General features: G+C 44.1%; 1 protein-coding gene across 5 annotated transcripts in view; it reads right to left on the bottom strand.

The window, feature by feature from the left end:
• Positions 1 to 18,352, bottom strand: part of GATB (glutamyl-tRNA amidotransferase subunit B) — an 84,598-nt gene that overhangs the window by 37,839 nt on the left and 28,407 nt on the right. For 3 of the 5 annotated variants that reach the window (XR_001885387.1, XM_017871125.1, XM_017871127.1), the window contains exons 3-5: positions 10,349 to 10,462; positions 7,822 to 8,020; positions 6,956 to 7,078 (exon numbers count right to left, since the gene is read on the bottom strand). Coding sequence is in view for 4 of the 5 variants with exons in the window: in XM_017871125.1 (XP_017726614.1) it covers positions 6,956 to 7,078; positions 7,822 to 8,020; positions 10,349 to 10,462 (436 nt within the window). In the remaining variant the exon portion in view is untranslated. The remainder of the gene's footprint in view (positions 1 to 6,955; positions 7,079 to 7,821; positions 8,021 to 10,348; positions 10,463 to 18,352) is intronic. The other 2 variants (XM_017871126.1, XM_017871128.1) reach the window with 1 other exon arrangement.

Raw genomic sequence — 18,352 nt, 5'->3', positions numbered from 1 at the left:
TTCATTTACAACATTTAAAAGAGAACAGAGTGAGAAGACAAAATGCTGGATTTTATTTTCCTAGTTAAGTTTTTAAATTAAAAAGTAATCTGCCAAACCTGAGTGTCTTGATGGGCTGAATAAATTCATTTGCCAAGATTCCAAAGCAAAAGCATATTAAAATAATAAAGTAGTCAAAATGAATTCCATGTCATGAAAAGGAACTGGTTCTCTGTCATTCTCCCAGTGCTGGGCGGTGCAGACTATACCAAGCTGGAGGTCACCGGCAGCTGGTGGCTGACACCTCACCACTCATTCTCAGAGAAAGGGAAGGGTTCGCCCAATTGCCACCCATGCTGACAGGGAAAAGACGCCTCTTAGGTCAGACATTACTCTCTCTCCAGCACTGACTTCTCAACATTTTTACAAGAATTCTGTAGCCCGTTATTTTTAATCCCTTTTTTGACAAGTTGTGTGTATCTGCATCTCAGGCAGTCCCAACTATTCCTGACATCCTGAGACTCTCGGTCTAGGAACCCTGAGGTCATCTACTTCTCTGTTTTATTTGCTCCTTATATCCAAACTGGCAACTAGCCCCTACCAGTTTGGAAGCTGCCAAATATCCCTCATGTCTGTCACGGCCTTTCCATTTCCGTCGCTACCACCCTTGCCCAAGGTCCCTCGCCTGAGGTCTCCGAGCTTCAGGCTTAGGTTATAAGATCACATCCTGACTCTTAACACAGTTCCCTCCTTGTCCAGGGACTGGCAATGTGGCTGTGACTTTCATACTGCTACAATCTGGGTTCATCATTCCTGCTGTTTACTCAACAGCACAGACAGCTCCTACCGGATCATCTGGGCTCCTCTGCTTGGTGTTCCTCAGCTCTCATCTGATTTCAGTCGACACAACCCGTATGTTCCCGCTGCTCATTCCGGGAGAAAGATCTCCACCAATCAAGGCAGCCCTCTGCATACACATCCCTGTCCGCTCCACCAGCACGCTCTCTTTATCAGAGCTACTGTCCCTCTCCTCATCCCTCAAGGCTTCACTTGAGTGTTACCGCCTCCTCCTAGAAGCCCTCCTCAGCAAGCTGGCCTGCACTGGTGGGTCCCCTAAACTATCAGAATACTCATAATCTATACTACATAATTCAGTATGTGACCATAGTCTACTGTGCACTGGCCTCCATCTTTAAGACCAGAGTGGAAGGCCCCTGAGGCCTGGGTCAGATTTTAACCCCCACTTGCCTTCTCAAGGGTGTCACTCTCAGTTATCCCTTCTCTCCCATACCAGTCATTACTCTTTCTCAGCATTCCATCTGACATATACATATGCAATAGTATTTCTCATTAAATGAACAAACAAGAACCCCAAAACCTATTCCCTTGGACCCAGTTCTCACTCTATCAGTCACTTAGCTATGTTTCTCTGGTTTCCTTTTCAGCAAAGCCTCTTAAGTTTTGTTTGTTGCAGATACTGTCTCCACTATTTCACTTCCCATTTATTCCTAAACCCATGTCAGCCTGGCTTCTCTCCCCATCTCTCTAAAAATGCCCTTGTCAGAGTCACCAATAGTCTCCTGGCTGCCACATCCAGTGGACACAGGACACGCTTGTCTTCACCTACTGGACACCTCAGCAGCATGTGACACACCAACCGATCCTTCCTTCGTGAAGTACCTTCCTAGCTCAGCTTCTGCCGCCTTTTGCTCCCAGTTTTCCTCCTCTGGATGCTTTGTTTCCATTTCATTTGCTGATGCCTTCCTTCCCATCCAAACCCAGGACCCCCTTCCTTATCTAGACTCTCTGGGTGGGCAGATACAGTTTCAAATACCACCTCGTGCTGAGGATGCCTACATTTGTCTCTCCAGCCCAGACCTCTCTGAGCTCCCCACTTACAGCTCCGGTATCTATTTGACACCTCCACTTGGAGGTCTCATAGGCAGCTCAGTTTCCAAAAGGAAATCCTGATTTGGCCCTGCACAAAGAGATTCTCGATCTCATCTTCCAATTTCAGTAAACAGCACCACCACCTAGTTCCTCCAACTTCCCTAAAGTCATTTGTGCTTCCTCCCTGTCTCTTACCTTCCACACAGCCTATTTCTAAAAACCATCTTGTACGTCTCTCCTGTCTCTCCATCTTCATCTTCACTGTCATCAGTGCTGTTCAAAACAGCATCGTCTTCCATCTGAACTATTGCAAAAGCTTCTTAACTGGTCTCCTGGCTTCTACTCTTACCCATCTGAAATCCACTTCCCACAGAGCAGCCAGAGTGGTTTTCTAAAACATTCATCAGACTATGTTTTTCCCTTGCTTAAAAGCCTTTCAGTGATTACCACTGCACCTGGGTTGAGAGCTAAACTTCCTGCCATTATCTTTGATCTACCCCTTGCCCGCCTTTACAGTGTCACCTGATGCAACTGCTCCTTCTGCTTCTGGCACAGTGGCCTTGTGCTACCTTGCTTACCTCGGGGCCCATCCCCAGCCTCTCACCAGGGCCCTGGCCTCAGCTGCTTTCTGGAATGCTCGTCTCCTGGCTCTATGCTGCCTGAGCCTTGAATCATTCTTCAGGTTTTAAATAAATGTTACCTCCTCTGAGGGGCCTTTAAAAACAACACTGTCACCTTCCAATGTGACTCTGTAGTATGGCACCCCATTTATTTCCTTGAAGCATTTGTTGCTGTAATTATTTTGTTTTATTTGTTAATGTATTTGTCACCCTCCTGAACACAAGATCCATGTGGCAGGAACAATGCCTTCTGCGAAACCTAGAGTTGGGTCTGGCACTTGGTGACTGTTGAATAAATGAAATCTTGAGCGATGCATGCCAGAACGCTGGCATCTTCCTGAGCAGTGAGTAAGCAGACTGGTTTCTGTCTCACAGTAGGTTCCCAGTAAGTTCCACAGTTCTGTCTGAATAGGACTAATCTGCAGTTGGAATCCTCTGAAAGGCCCATTAAGCTCAAAGGAAAACTTCCAAAGTGTGCTGAGCTCCATCGAACCAAACTGCAATACTTGGGAGACAACTTTTTTTGAACTCAGGGAACCATGAATTGGACCTTGCCTGCTTTTAAAAATGAAAAGCATCGTTCACAATTTAGAATTCTAATTTGGAAGAGGAATAAAAGCATGAGTTTCAGTCTCTCCCAGAGAAGACTACACTCCATAAATACCTGAGAAGAATCATTTAGTATCCTGCAGTGTTGAAAGAGAGTTCGCTAGCCTGGATTCAAATGCAGTATCAAACATTAACAAAAGACGTGCTATCTAGTGAAGACAAAATACCTTTTAAACAAATTAAGTTAAATTGCCTCAAGTGCACAAAAGCTTTACTAGTTAGGTTTCCTTCAATGCGTTCTGCACCACTGAGGGAGGGCCTTCATTCACACATCATGAGAATGGCATCAGGCTCAATTTCTACCTTCTAGAAGTCGAGATTTATAACAGCAAAACTAAAAAAACTGTACCACTGAGCACAGTAATAAAGTGCAGTTTCATATTTTTCTCTAAAACACATTCACACAACAGAAATATAACATCAAGATAGAAAACTGTTTCTGCAAACAGCAGGGGCCCAAAGATGTGGTGGGGAAGGTCTGTTAAGCTATCTCGTTCTGATCGCTGAAAATAACAAGGTTTGACCAAAAAAAAAAGTGACCAAATTTTATTGAACATATTTTACAAAGCTCATTCATCTAGATGAGTGGTAATTCCATAAAAGTATTACTACTTGTTACTGTTAATAAGAGCACTGAACATGTACCCAGCACAGGCTATTTTCGAGGCCCTGTCCTAAGTTTTCTAGACATTAGTACATTCATTAGTACATTTCTTGACATTAGTACATTCATTGTAATACACCTTTAGTCAGAAGTCCCCAACTCAGGGGCCATGCACAGGTCCTGGTCTGTGGCCTGTTAGGAACCAGGAGGCACAGCAGGAGGTCAGGAGGTGAGTGATGAGCAAGAGAGCCAAGCTTCATCTGTATTGACAGCTGCTCCGTATCCCTCGCATTACCATCTGAGCTCCGCCTCCTGTCAGATCAGCCACGGCATTACATTCTCATAGGAGCACGACCCCCATTGTGAATTGTGCAGGAGAGGGATCTAGGCTTTTGTTCCTTATGAGAATCTAACGTCTAATCATCTGTCACTGTCTCCTATCACCCCCAGATAAGGGACCATCTAGTTGCCGGTAAACCAGCTCAGCGCTCCCAGTGATTCTACATTATGGTGAGTTGTATGATTATTTCATTATATATTACAATGTAATAATAGAAATAAAGTGCACAATCAATGCAATGCACTTGAATCATCCTGAAACCACCCTACCTTCGGCCCCCCAAGTCCACGGAAAAATTGTCTTCCACAAAACCAGTCCCTGGAGCTAAAACGGTTGGAGAACTGTTGGTTTTGGTGACAAAGCCACTGAGCTATTCCCGAGGCCTTTCAAACTTAACCTATCCAAACTGGAATTCTATGTTTTCTCCCACAAAGTAATTCCTCTCAGCCAGCTGCCGCAACTCTATCAGATGGCCTTGATGACTTCTTTTCCTCTTTGGTTTCTTCTTTTCCTTTTCTATACAAAATTATTTGGGGGCATGTTTTTTAAGTGTGGAAAGTGAGGCTCAGAGAAATCAAAGCCTGGGCACCTATAGCTAGAAGTTGTAGGACAGGATTCCAAGCCAGATCTGGGACCTGGCAGCCCTTGGCACCCTGCCTTGCTATCCTGCCTCTCTTAAGTCAGCATCTGTGATGTTGTCACGACACTGCCATGGCTGCCACTAGGGAAGTGGTATGATGCTGTGCTTAGAGAAAGGGCTCTTGGACCCAGACACACCTGGGCTCAAGTCCCAGCTCCGTTACTTCTTATGAGCCTTAGGCAAATAACCCCCACCTCTCTAAGCCTCAGTTTCCTCACCTGCAACAGGCAAACACTAGCACCTACTTCTCAGCAATGTCATTAAAATTTAAATGAGATGATAAATTAATTTAAAAATGCCTAGTGAACTGAGGAGCACATACTAAATGTCACAACTGGTAGATATTATTATCGCTGAAACACTTAGCATGTCTACTTCTGTACACATTCAACTTAACAAACTATTAATACTTTGGGCATCTCCTCAACAGGGGCAAAAGGCTGTCCACTGAGAAGGAAATGACTTGGAACCTGGGCTGACTTGTTCTATGCTCATCAGCAAAACTATCAGGAACTCACTGAACCACAGCCCAGAAGCAATTAGGCTTCATTCCACAGCACCCTGGGTGTCCACCAGTCTTCAGTGTCACTTCTTCAGGGTGGCCCTCAGCTCCTGAGCTGCAGGCTCCAAGGCCAACACACTGGTCCTAAAGGAGTTGGGGGAGGGACGGAAGGATGAGCAAAGGAGAGGTGGCTGATAAAATGCTCACAGCACCAAGGAGTTGGCTCCCTGCAGACTCCAGGCAGACCTCAGCTCCCACAGAACTTTAGAACAACCAAAGCCTCTCGGCTGCTGTGCTAAGAGCCGTTGGATTTGTATTTAAAAGAAACAAAAAGTGTCACAACAAATGAGATTTAATGAACACTCTCAGCTGTCACTGACTGATGAGTTCTTGCCACTATGGTTTATCTCTTGGCAAGGACCCAGATGGGACTATTTCTCAGCTAACAGGTGGCCTATTTATGATCCCATAGGGTTGGTAGGAATCACAGTTAGTTTGAAGAAGAATGGGATAATAAAAACTTTCTTAAAGCAATCAACACTTGGAGCATAAATGGATAACCATCCAACGTGCCCATATTTCATTTGTGTTCTGTGGACTAAAAAAAAAAAAGTGGCATGAGCAATAAATCTAAAATTGAGAATTCTCTTACTCTAAAAGAGACCGTTGTCTCTGTAAAGAAACTTGTAGGCAGCTAACCTTTATGCCACTCAAACTCATGTGGCTGTGTTTTCCAGTCTTAAGCTTACAGAAAATAGCAAATAAGCAAGTTCTCTCCTCAGATTCAACATGTACCAGGGCTCTGATGCTATAATTTGTTGCTTATTACACATTCTATATGACAAATGTGGCATTACAAATCCAGAAGTTCCCCTGTAATGTGCAAATACATTATGTGACATGCTAAGCTTGGTAAATAGTATTATCAGACAGCACGGAGATGAACATTATCATCAACGGCATTCCCTGGGCACCTGCTGTGACCACTGTACCGTGCTATGGAAAAATGCAATTGTAGATTCAGAACCTATATTTTATCTCCTCTCCATCAGGGCATGCTCTGAGGGTGGCAGAAGTTTTCAAAACTTCTGGAACAGAGTATAGGAGAAAACGATGGCAGAGGCTACCCTTTAGGGACTTATGGGAGAGCAAAGCAGTACCAAGCCAGGGCAAAGAACATCTAGAGTCATGAGGAAATCGAGTGTGACCAAAACCTATGATCTTTATATGCAATTTGCAAATGCTTCAAATGTGTAGTCTGGTCCCAAGGGTGCAAGTGTTTCTTTTATTTGTTTTAGTTTCCTACTGTATTTCCACTGAATTTAATTAAGATTTTATCTCAGGGTAAAGTTATCTTGGCTTACAGTCAACATAATTTGGCTTCCACTGTATATGGATGAAAAATCTACGAAAGAAAAGAAACAGACTCAAAGGAAAAGAGGCAACTAATGACAAAGTGCTATCTATACGGAACTCACTAAGAACTGTTCTTAATAAACACAGTGTCTTCTTCCTGAGAAAGACTGAACTGCTCAAAACCATTATTTCATTAAGGGTTTGGTGTGTCTGCAATGTTGTTGGTCATGTATTTATATTTGGTTGCGGGCTCATCAAAGAATCCAAGGAAAATTCTAAAAAACAGGGTTGCAAAAGGGAAAAAGTGGCTGCAAACAATCTCAATATAACTGACAGAAAATAGAACTAAAGTCAGAGAGGTTCTAGGAGGCAGGAAGGGAGAGGGAAAGAAGAAGGCTGCTTCTGTGGCTTCTACCTGCCATGTTCGCCTGGCTGGTCCCCAGGGCTTGAAGGATCAGCTGCAGCTCCCTGACAGCTGCTGCCGCCTCTTCTCCACAGGACAAGTCGGGCTCCAGGACCACCTCCAGAAGGCCCACGCCTACCAAAGAGGGCCAGAGTCAGCCTCACTGCAGTTCTCCAATTTCACCAATAGAAAAATTAGGCTTAAGTTTCAGGAAGATCCTGCCTTACTGATGGACTCTCAGAGTGGTTCTAGCCTCTCAATCATTTCTCTTCCCTTCCAGCTTTTTTTTTTTTTTTTTTTTTTGAGACAGAGCCTTGCTCTGTCACCCAGGCTGGAGTGCAGTGGCGTGATCATAGCTCACTGCAGCCCTGAACTTCTGGGCTCAAGTGATCCTCCCACCTCAGCTTCCTGAATAGCTGGGACTACAGGTGTATGACATCACACCTGGCTGTTAATTTTTTGGTGAGTAGGTCTTGCTATGTTGCCCAGCCTGATCTCAAACTCTGTGTCAAGGGATCCTCCCACCTCAGCCTCCTGAGTCGCTAGCATTACAGGTGTAGGCCCCTAGGCCCCACTTTTTAATTTTTAACTGTTTCACTTCTTTTAATGACTGCTTAAAATATCCAGTTGCTGGGTCTGTGACTAGGTGGATAAGTTTGTCTAACTTTAGGGTGAGTTACTAGCAAGCCTAATAATTGCAGTTCAAGCCATGTTCGCTAGTCAGCTGCGCCAATTCCAATGCTGATATTTTGGTCTCCATCTGTTAGGCTCCTGTGACTGCTTTCTCAATTTGTTTAAGAAAACTCTAACGATGAAAAGAGGGGCCTGCAATCCAAGAACTGAAGTAGGAAGAAGTAATGAAAACACTCCAAGTCTACCTGCCCTGTTCAAATCAATGAGCGTCTGCGACCTCAGGTCGTCGTGGAGGCTTTTGCCACTGTCTTGCTCCAACTGGATCTGCTTGATCCTCACCGTCTTGGGGATCACCTGACTCTGCTTCTTCCCTGCACAGACGCCGTATGTCAAGCTCCCATTCACAGCAATTGGGAGCCTCTGCTGGGTAATTTGGTAGCCTGCCTGCACACAAACATAGGGTACACACAGTCACTGGTCCACACATAAAAGCTGGGATTCAGTTTACTATCCCTTTTACAATGTCATACAAAGACAGGCCTACTTAAAGCAAAAACAGTAACAAGAAAAAAAAGGAAAAGGAGAAAAAAATTAGTCGCTGCATTGCAGCCATCATTGAACCTGGTCTCTTCTGCCCCTGCCATTACCCCTTCACCCTCCCCAAATCCTCCACTCCCAATAACAACACAATAAATGACACGAATTCAGCCCATCGCCCTCACTAAAGTGCTGTATTGGGGAATAACAATAATATCATTGTCAGGGACTCCTAAGAAAAGAATTTATTGTTTCCATCCAGCTCATTAGCCTAAACTCTGCATCTCATTACCAGGCTCCTGGCAAACCCTCCTTATTCGGAATGCTGGCTAAGCATTTTGCCATCTACTCTCCACACGGCCAACAGCAGTTGCTAGTGTGTGTTTAAGCTTGTTTTGTTTCTGCTTTTTAAAGGAATCAATCATGGCAGCTGCCCTCCCTGACCCAACTTCCCTAGCTCCTTCAGCCAGAAAACGCTGTGCCACTCCCCCTCCGTTAACGGAAGGCACATGGTACTAAAGCACTGATGGATCCTGCAAGGATCCTTCACCTGCTTCTAAGTGGAAAGGAAGAATTACTTTCAAATGCACAGAGGCACCAACACGCACTAAAGAGATAGCAGGTCAATGAGGAGAATTGGAGAAGAACAGAGAATAAGAGCAAAGGCATCTGTGGCATTTTCTAGGTCCCAGGCGCTGCTCTCACTGTGTTCCACTCAGTTAATCCCACAACAACCCTAGGAAGGAGGAACAAGGCACGGAGGGATCAGGACCTTGCCCACAGTCACATACAGAGCTAGTGAGCATCAGTGTCCATGTCTGAATTCAGGTGGTCAGGCTTCAAAATCCATGTCTTTCACCACTTGGCCAGTCAGCAGTTTAAGAACTTTAACTGCATCAGAAATACTACTGTGCTTGTCAAAAGACAGACTGCTTGGCCCGACCGCAAAGGTTTCCAATTCAGTAGGTCGAGGGTGGGGCCTGAAGATTTCTATTTCTTACTGGTTCCCGGGAGATACTGATGTTAGTGCCCTGGGGACCATACCTGGAGAATCCTGCAAAAGACTAACCCGTTTTCTATGCTGAAACAAGAAGTCTCAATTTATAAAACTAAGCTCTGGGTAGGGTTGTTGGATAAAATATAAGATACCCAGTTAAATCTGAATTTCAGATAAACAACAAATGCTTTATTATATGAGTATGTCCTATGAAACTCTAGATTATTTGAACTATCTGGGCCAGAAAGACCAGAAAGCCACAGATGACCAAAACATCTCATTTTAGTCATATTATTACTAAATCTCCCACCTCAGCCAAACTGTCTGTCACTCTTAAAAGATAAAGAAAGGCGGTTTAATTCTTTCTGCCCTACCAAACAGTAGACTTGCTGAGAGGCTGGAGGCCAGAGGTTTTAGCAGCCCCTGGAGAACGCAGTCTTACTTGTATTTTTTATTTAATTCTACTCATGCCCTCACCCACTAAAAAACAGCTCCCCGCAATCTTCAGTTCAAGGAGAATGAGGTAAAGTAACATTGTCACTGTTGTTTTTCTGAATCAGACCAAATGAAACATTATTTTGGGAAACTCATTCAACATTTCAGTTTTGTTCCAGTTCGATGGTATGAAAAATTGGCTCTCACTCACATGGTGTGGCTTAAAAAAAAAAACTTTTTTTCAGAAAAAAGCAGGTCAATATGGAGTTTACTGCTCAGCCAATTACTGTTCTTGGTCCAGGTTTCTGGTTCATGTTTCCGCTTACTATTGTCCACTTACTTGCTCCTTGTGAGATGACAGAAATGTCTCCAAAGGAGACAGCCCTATTATTGGGAACTTCAACTTAAAAGCGAGACGCCCTCGCTCTGCCGACAGAGCTACAGTATGCATTTACTGTTGCATCAGCCAGAGGCTTCGCTTTTGTACTAACAGGCAATTAGCACCAAATGCCACGGCCAGGCTGAGCCTGTGAACACTGGCTTCTACTCCCTGTGCAATTATGAGCGAGCCACCAGAAGCATGAGGTAAGCAAGAAGTCAGCAATCAGGACAATTGCATCCAATCTAGTAAACATCAGGGGCACCTGCCTGCATCAGGGCTGGGCAGAACTTCCCACTGGGATGGACACAGTGCTGGCTGAAAACATGAGAGGCACAGCCCCCTTCCCTTGCTCCGACCCCCCACAGCAGGGCTGGCCCTGCTCTGAGAACTTGCAGTGGGGTGGATCACAAAGTGTACTTACAGGGAGGTCTGCATAGAAGTAGTGCTTCCTGTCAAACAAGGACTTCTTGTTTATGTGGCAGTTCAGAGCCAGGCCTGTCATCACCGCCGCTTCTACACACCTCCTGTTGAGAACCTATGGGAACACAAAACACAGCTCCTCTCAGAATCGCAGGCTGAACAAATGCTTCTCCCACACACTGACATCCTCGCTGAATATGCAACTTGGCCCTTCAACAGGCATTATCTCTGGTTCTCTGGGTGGGCAGCTCCAGTTCACAAGCCGACTGTTTGCCTGGGAATCAGGGAAATGATATAAAGAAGAAAATGCACGCAGCGGTGGGCCCCACTCGGCACTTAATGAACTGCCACATCGGGAACCCTTTCCCCCAGTGCCCGGCATCAAAGCTACAGGAAGAGTCCCAGAAAAGCTTAGCGGAGCGGTTAGTACATAGAATAAATCTAATCTCACTCCCTCTACAAACAGAATAAGGGGCCGGTCAGAACACACGAGAGGCACTGATTCCTGAGAGGAGTCCTGATGAAGGGTGGCTTCACTCTGACAGAAAAAGAATGAACTTCTGAAAACGACAGGGCTGTAGCCATCTTCTCAAGGGCTAGGAAATGTGGCATAGCTGTTGCCTGGCTTTCTGTCCATGCCAGGCCAACTCCCTAAAAGTGGAACACCAACGGAGGGCCTGTCCCACACACCGGAGGACTCCGTGCTGCTGGTCTCTCTGGGGGCACCCGGCACCCCAGTTCCCTCTGGGTCCCACCCTGCCCCACTTACAGGAGTGAATGACCAAGAAATGGCTGGCACACTTCCCAGCACCAAAGAATGTGAGCAGCCTTTAAGAACACTGGGGGTCTGGAACTAGACAGACAACGAGAGATCATGTAGCCAAGGAGAAAGAGCATTAAGTTCTCGAGTCAGGTTCGAATCCCACTTCTGCTGTGACTAGGAGCCTCAGCTTCCTTGTGTTTAAAATTGGGATGTAAGATCTACTTTGCAGAACGGATAAAGTGATAGCTGGAACACCTCCCCTAAGGTAGAGATTCAATAAATAGTTCATTTCCCCACTCTACTTTGGGAAAATTTTAGAGGACGTCATGTTTGCAGATGAAATATATTTCTATTTTTATTAGGATATTTATGATGTTCTTTAGTATTAATATGCTATTATTGATATAGATAGGGCTTTCTAGTTGAGCATTTCCACATCCACCATTTTATTTCAGCCTCACAGCACCCCTGTAAAATAAGGAATCTGTATTATTCTAATATTTCAGATTAAAAAAACAAAACTAAGACACAAAGAGTCTAAAACATTTGCCCAAATTCACAGAACTGGCAAGTGGTAAAGCGCCTGTAGTCCCAGTTACTTGGGAGGCTGAGGCAGGAGAATCACTTGAACCCAGAAGGTGGAGATTGCAGTGAGCTGAGATCTTGCCACTGCACTCCAGTCTGGGCGACAAAGCGAGACTCCATCTCAAAAAAAAAAGAAAACCCAAACAAATCTCCCTCCTAGTGACAACATCACATCCTTATTTTTTAGGACTCAGGTTATAAGATGGAGCCATTTCACAGTTTCTATTTGGAGTTCTTCATTCTATGCCTAATAATGTCAGCTCTGCAGCAATAAAGGTTTTCAAAAAAAGATGCGTGGGGAACAGGAGGCTCTAATTATTGATGTTTTCACTTGCCTAATGTTTGGCATTTTACTGAGCGGTTGTTACTGAGATACAACTATAGCTGGGTGGAAAATCCTGCCAAATCCAAGCCTGATGATTCGGGTCCAGGCACACAGAACGTGAAACTGGAGTCCCAACCCTGGGCTTTGCTCTTCCTGGGGCCAGAATGCAGCCAGCCACGGCTGGCTCATAAACTGCCTGACTCCTGGTCTGTACCAGTTTTGCCTCATCATTCCCTCTGCTTTCCTAACCACTGCTTTCGCTCTCATTTCAAGCCACTTTGCCCCTCGGACCAAGCGCTTCCTCCTTCTAGGCATGAAGAGAACTCAGATTATTTTGTTTGTTTATTTTTGAGCATGCACCATAGCCTCCCCATGGATGAAGAGCTGAGGACCATCACAGACTCTCACTGTGTCCGTGTGCACACAAGTACACAGGCACTTCATAAACCACCACTTTCCAGAGAAGAAGGCAGTAAAACACACAAATACTACAGTGATACTGAGAATATGCTTTAATCTTTTTTTGATGATTTAGAAGCCATGAAGTACTTTAAGGTCAGAATTATAAGCATCAATCATCACACACTACAGCTGCACCGAGGGCCTAGTAAACAGAGAGTGCCAGTTAAAAGAATGCCAAGAAAAAAAGGAATTTCCTAGGATCTTAGTCAAGCTGCTTGTGACAGATGGAGGTCCAGGTCAGCATGTTCTGAGGATAGGATACAGAATGGGAAAATTCAACTTGGGCTGTCTTCGCTCCAAAAAAAAATTCTTAAATGCCTATAAAGCACTAAACTTTAGGGATACAGAGATAAACAGGACTCTGTCTCTGCCCTCAATGAATCTGCAGTGGTGACATGAACCTGCCAGCGTCTGTAAACCCTTTTCAAGTTTGTCTTTCATACTAGGGTGATCCTGCTAAAATTGTGAATCTGTGGCATTCTGTTACCTGAAGTCCCTCAATGGCCCCTGATGTTCCCACAACAAAGGCCAAGCTCTTACATGATCAAGCTCCTGCCTACATCTTCAATTTCATCTACTAGCACGTCTCCCCACAGCACCTCTGGTGTAGTTCTCCTGTGCAAACCATGTGGATCTTCTGATTCTCCCCATTCTTATTCCCTTCAAAATCCTAGTGTGATGTCACCACCTCTGTGAAGCCTTCCTTGTTGTCTTTTCTGTGTACCTCTTCTGACCTTCTACACACTCCCATTGGGGCCTCTATCACAGTGGATTGAATTTGTTCACATATATTTCCACACAATTGCAAATTTCATGAGGATGGGAATTGTCTGTCCACCCTTATATCCCTGGAGCCTAATACAGAACCTGAAAAATTGTGGTGCTCGATTAATGTGTGTTGAACTCAAAGGAGGAGGGAGGGGATGAGTATCAATGGAAGGTTTCAGAGAGGCAGTGATGCCCCAGTCTCCTCTAAGGTGTCGTTTGCCACATGCTGGCCTGCAAACTTGTTTCTGGAAGTGCCCTGAGGTGACAACTGATTGTGTGTGATATGATCAAGATGTAACTTAAAAACTAAAAAGACTAACTTGGCTTGAAGAAAGTATGTTCCAGAATTTCTTTGTAATTAAATGACTACAAAGGGTCTCAGGGTTAGCCATAGCAGCTCTTGTTTGGAAAGAAGGCAAGCAATCTTTAGTACTCACATAGCACACCTTTCTCAGCTGAGCCTTCGCTTCTTTTTGGCTTCAGGAAGGGTCAGCAGCGAGTATTTATTGTGTCAGGAGGTGTGCCACACATCACACACACATGCCATTGAATCCTCTCATTCCTAGGGTAGATACTATTATGATCCTCATCTTACAGTGACGGGAAGCATAGAGATGACATAGTTTGGCCAGGGTGACACATGGAAGTGGCAGAGCCAGGAAGTCAGACCCCAGAACCCAGGCTCTCAAACACTATATTCAATCTGAAATCTTACAAGAAAGAAGCATGTTAGTTTTAGCTATCAAGACTACTAACACCAGGCCATAACTCCAGAGCAGCACCTCAACCCAAATCCCACTGAACATCATTTAAGGCAGATGCCATTTCTAATGTGTTTCTCCTTGCCAGTTTCTCCCTCTTTAGATTTGCTTCCAGATGTTGAACTCCCAGAGGGCAAGCATTGTATTCTCTTAATGAAAGAATTGAATGTTCTTTCAGTGCAGTCTCTGACATGTGGAGGGCTTGGTGACAGGTGAGCCTACATGTTTTCTCAACGAGCAGAGGATGTTCTATTGCTAGACTTCAGAAACCCTTAGACACAGGTACCCATACAATGATTTATCAAATAAGAGGCTAATTCTTCTATTTAATCAGAAGATGAGAAAGCTGTGATGGTTAGAGGTAGGAGATGAGATAAATACACAGTGGGTGGCCAACAAATTGTATGACTAGTAGAGAGAGATAAGGCACATCATGGCCAGGAAAAAGATCTTGGGTTGGTGGGTGGCGGGAGTAGCAAATGCTTTTTAATAAAGAATTGCTTGTTTGGCTTATTGTAAGACCTGAGTAGTGCTGCAACCATAACTTGTTTGAAACCTAAGATACATCCAGCTCATAAGCAACGTAAACAACTCAGTTTGCATGAGACCTCTAAGAGGACACTGCAACCCCAATTTGAGAAACAGGCTTCTAGTTTTAACATTTATTTAGCTAAACCAGACAAACATTCCCTGATCTCTGAGACCATGATTTAACAACTCCTAACACTTTCAAACAAATCACCAGGTTCTACACATTCTACTTTCTTAACATACCATGCCTTCAGTTTTAATTCAGGTCTTTGTTTAAACACCATCCACTCCCACCAGGACTTCTGCCACTCACCACCTGGCCAGGAGGTTTCTCTGCCTGCATTTTCAGCCCTCTAGTCTCTCTTCCACACCTCTCCTAGGGTGACTTTTTTGAAGGATAAATCCATTCATGTAATTCCTCTGCTTAAAATCCTTTTCACTGCTTCCCAGTTCTAACAGGATAAAGTCCAATGGCCTGGCAGAGGCCTGTGCCCCTGGTGGTCTACCCCAACCACCTCTCTAGCTTCCTCTTCCTCCAGTCCCCCTGACCACCATGTTCCTGCAGCCAAACATGAGACACGCTTTCATACAAACTGCTGCTTCCACCATGTTCCCGCAGCCAAACATGAGACACGCTTTCATACAAACTGCGCTTCCACCATGTTCCCGCAGCCAAACATGAGACACGCTTTCATACAAACTGCTGCTTCTGCTGGGAATGCCCTTCTTCCGCATCTGCTTCGGCAAGATCTTAGCATCTGGCAAGACTTTCAGATGTCACCTCTTTTGTGACATCTTTCCCACCACTACTACAGTCGAGGTCTTTCTTCCATTGAGCTCCCCTGGCACTTGGAGAACACACTGTCTCCCCAAACAGACTGAGTTCCCTGAGGGCAATCAGGTCATTTTGTCTTATTCTTCTTTGCCCCATCACCTAAATATAATACCAAGCTGATCAAATGAGATAATGAATAAGTTAACATTTCCTTTATCAACATCCAAAAGACTATAAGCTATGACATAAAAGCAAAGTGTTCTACAAAATATATGAATCAGGAAAAGGAAACCACTCTTTTAACACAGAGACCTTATTACACAAGAGAGAGCAGCTGAAACGTCAAAGAGGGCACATTTGGGCAAATTAAGAGATTCTCAACAGCAGGAGCCCACTCCCATCCCAGGGTATGGAGCCATCAGAGGATGCTGGAAACACACTAGAAGCTGGAGCCATGGGTAAGACCCACTCTCCATCAGAGATGTTGCTGGAGGCAGAGAGGAAAGGCGAAATACCCTCTTGCTCCTTTCCTCCTACGTCTAGCCTTATCAGAGCCTCCTGCTGGCCTAACCCAGCCAGAAGCCAGCCAAGCTGGGGCTCTAGGATCTGTAGCCTGCAGCAGCAGCCTCCCTGCCATTCAGAGTGGAGCAGAGAAGTGGTGTAGCACAGAGCTGAGAACACACAGGCCATAACTACCACAGCAAATACATATAGTTCTATGTTCATTTCTGTCCTTTTTTCTTTTGATAAATAAACAGCTATTCAATAAAACAATGCCACTCTCTAGTCTGTCCAGTCAACTTAAAACTGAAAATTTTGTGGATACCCTTTTCACATGCGTGGAGCAAAGAATTATGAAATCTAACTAATTTATAAGAAACATTTGTGATAACTCATCTGGATTGAACTGAACTATAAATCTACATTACATACCAGGAAAGGGTTTGCTAAGCAAATTAACAGAATAAAGAAGATTATATAACTTACTTAAGTCCATAAAATATTCTCTAGAATTTTAGTGCTTTTATGTGAAATTCCACTAATTACAAATAAATCTATTCACAAAAGCCAGTCTCTAGGATCTATACTGAGAAATATCTTATTATGTACTTCAAAGGAATAAAATTGAATGTCTTTCAAAATAGTCCACAATTCACACCATTTCTCTCCCCTTCCTACTTTGCCGTCAATTGGTGAGCCCATGATGCTGTAACACCCAAAGTTAGTCCAATAAGTATCAGTACATCCTTAAAAAATTGAGGCGATATGGCAAGACTAGAGTCTTTACTGAAAATCCAGCTGGCAATTCCTATCAGGCATTAAAACAAAGAGTAGAAGGTGATGTTTTCCAAAAAGCCCACATGGCAATTACTCTGGGAAACTGATGCTACACATGACAAATATGATAATTAGGATATAGCATGGTAAATGCTTTAATTTATGGAGAGAAAGCAATTAAGATTTATTAAGTTAAAAGAAGGCAGTAAAACAGGCCTTTATCTTACTGCTAACCATAAATTTGTCTCAAAGCACGAACTCCCTCTGATTCGTATTCAAAGCAAAAGTTACCACACGGATAAATTTTCATTACAGTTGAGAATATTGCTCCCCAGTTTCCGCACCTCTACACCGCTTCTTACCACTGAGCCCTTTTATCATCACCCAAAACAAATACAAAACCTCTTGTGCTATAATAATTAAGCTTGCTGAGGCTGGTCAGTTAATTTTTTAAAGTGGAAATTTACCATCCAAAGGTACTCCTTTTATGCAGATATTAAGTATTTATATTAACAGAACCACATAAATATATATGTTCTTTATCCTTAAACACAGGCATTGCCTAGGGACAAGGAGAATGTGAAGGCTACATTTCCTCTTTTGTTTAAATCTCTCTTTCCTGAAGGGGAAAGAAAATCAAATAGCCATTGCACAGGAAGCAACTCTGAGTCCAAAGAAGAGAAGTGTAGTCTGGCAGGCTCAGCTGTCCTCAGCTCCCAGTTTTCTCTCTATTCTGAGCTCTCTTATACTAATTCCATTCCCCAGGGGCAGTCAGGAGCAAGGGGAGGAAATTTTCATTGGTCCAGAGTGTCAAAAGTCCCATTTTTCTCATCTGGGACTTCATCCTCTTCCTGCCTTTGCCTACCTAGCAAGCTCAGGAGGCCACGGTCACTATGAGACAGGCACTTGATGCCAGCATGGCTTTTTGGCACTGGGGCTATTTCTGCTTTCTTTTCTTCTTTTTGAGACAAGGTCTTACTCTGTCATCCAGGTTGGTGTACAGTGGCCCGATCATAGCTCAAGGCGGCCTAGATCTTCCAGGCTCAGGGGATACTCTCACTTTTGCCTTCTGAATAGCTGGGACCACAGGTGTGAGCCACCACGCCTGGTTAATTTTTTAATTTATATTTTGAAGAGATGAGGTCTTGCTATGTTACCCAGGCTGCTCTTGAACTCCTGGGCTCAAGCGATGTACCTGCCTCAGCCTCCCAAAGTGCTGAGATTTCAGGCTTGAGCCACCATGCCTGGCCCTCTATTGCTTTTCCATGGACCATTGGAATACTAAGATCTGAGATTTACCTCTGAGATTTTAAAAAAAGGACAGAAAAGTCTTTGACCTACATCAGTCCTAGGTCCACACCTAACCTGGATGAAAAGAGCTCTGCCATGATACAGTTTGGTTTGCTTGGATTTCACTTTGGGATTGGAGGCCAATGGCCCAACTACTGCAGCGTACATTTGTGAAGTCTCATACTTGGCCATTTAGCCATGTTAGATAGGGAGGTTACAGTGGTTGGCGGCCAGTAAAAGACAAGACGGGGTGTGTGGGTTAACTGGTCTCTATTCCTTATTCCCACAACATTCTCAACAGTTACTAATCTGGCATTACTCACTGGTGATTAACCTGATCTCTGAGAAGACTTATACTAATTGATGAACTAGGGCAAAACCAGTACCTCAGTCCTCACACTAACCATGTTATCTCGTACAAATTACCTTACCTCTCTAGGCCTCACTTTCCTTATCTGTTTAGGGAA

Source organism: Rhinopithecus bieti, unplaced genomic scaffold (genome assembly GCF_001698545.2).
Source record: "Rhinopithecus bieti isolate Rb0 unplaced genomic scaffold, ASM169854v2 scaffold_3878, whole genome shotgun sequence".
In the NCBI taxonomy this organism is placed as follows: domain Eukaryota; kingdom Metazoa; phylum Chordata; class Mammalia; order Primates; family Cercopithecidae; genus Rhinopithecus; species Rhinopithecus bieti.
The sequence above is the reverse complement of the archived record's forward strand: the minus strand, read 5'-3'. Positions and strand labels throughout refer to the sequence as shown.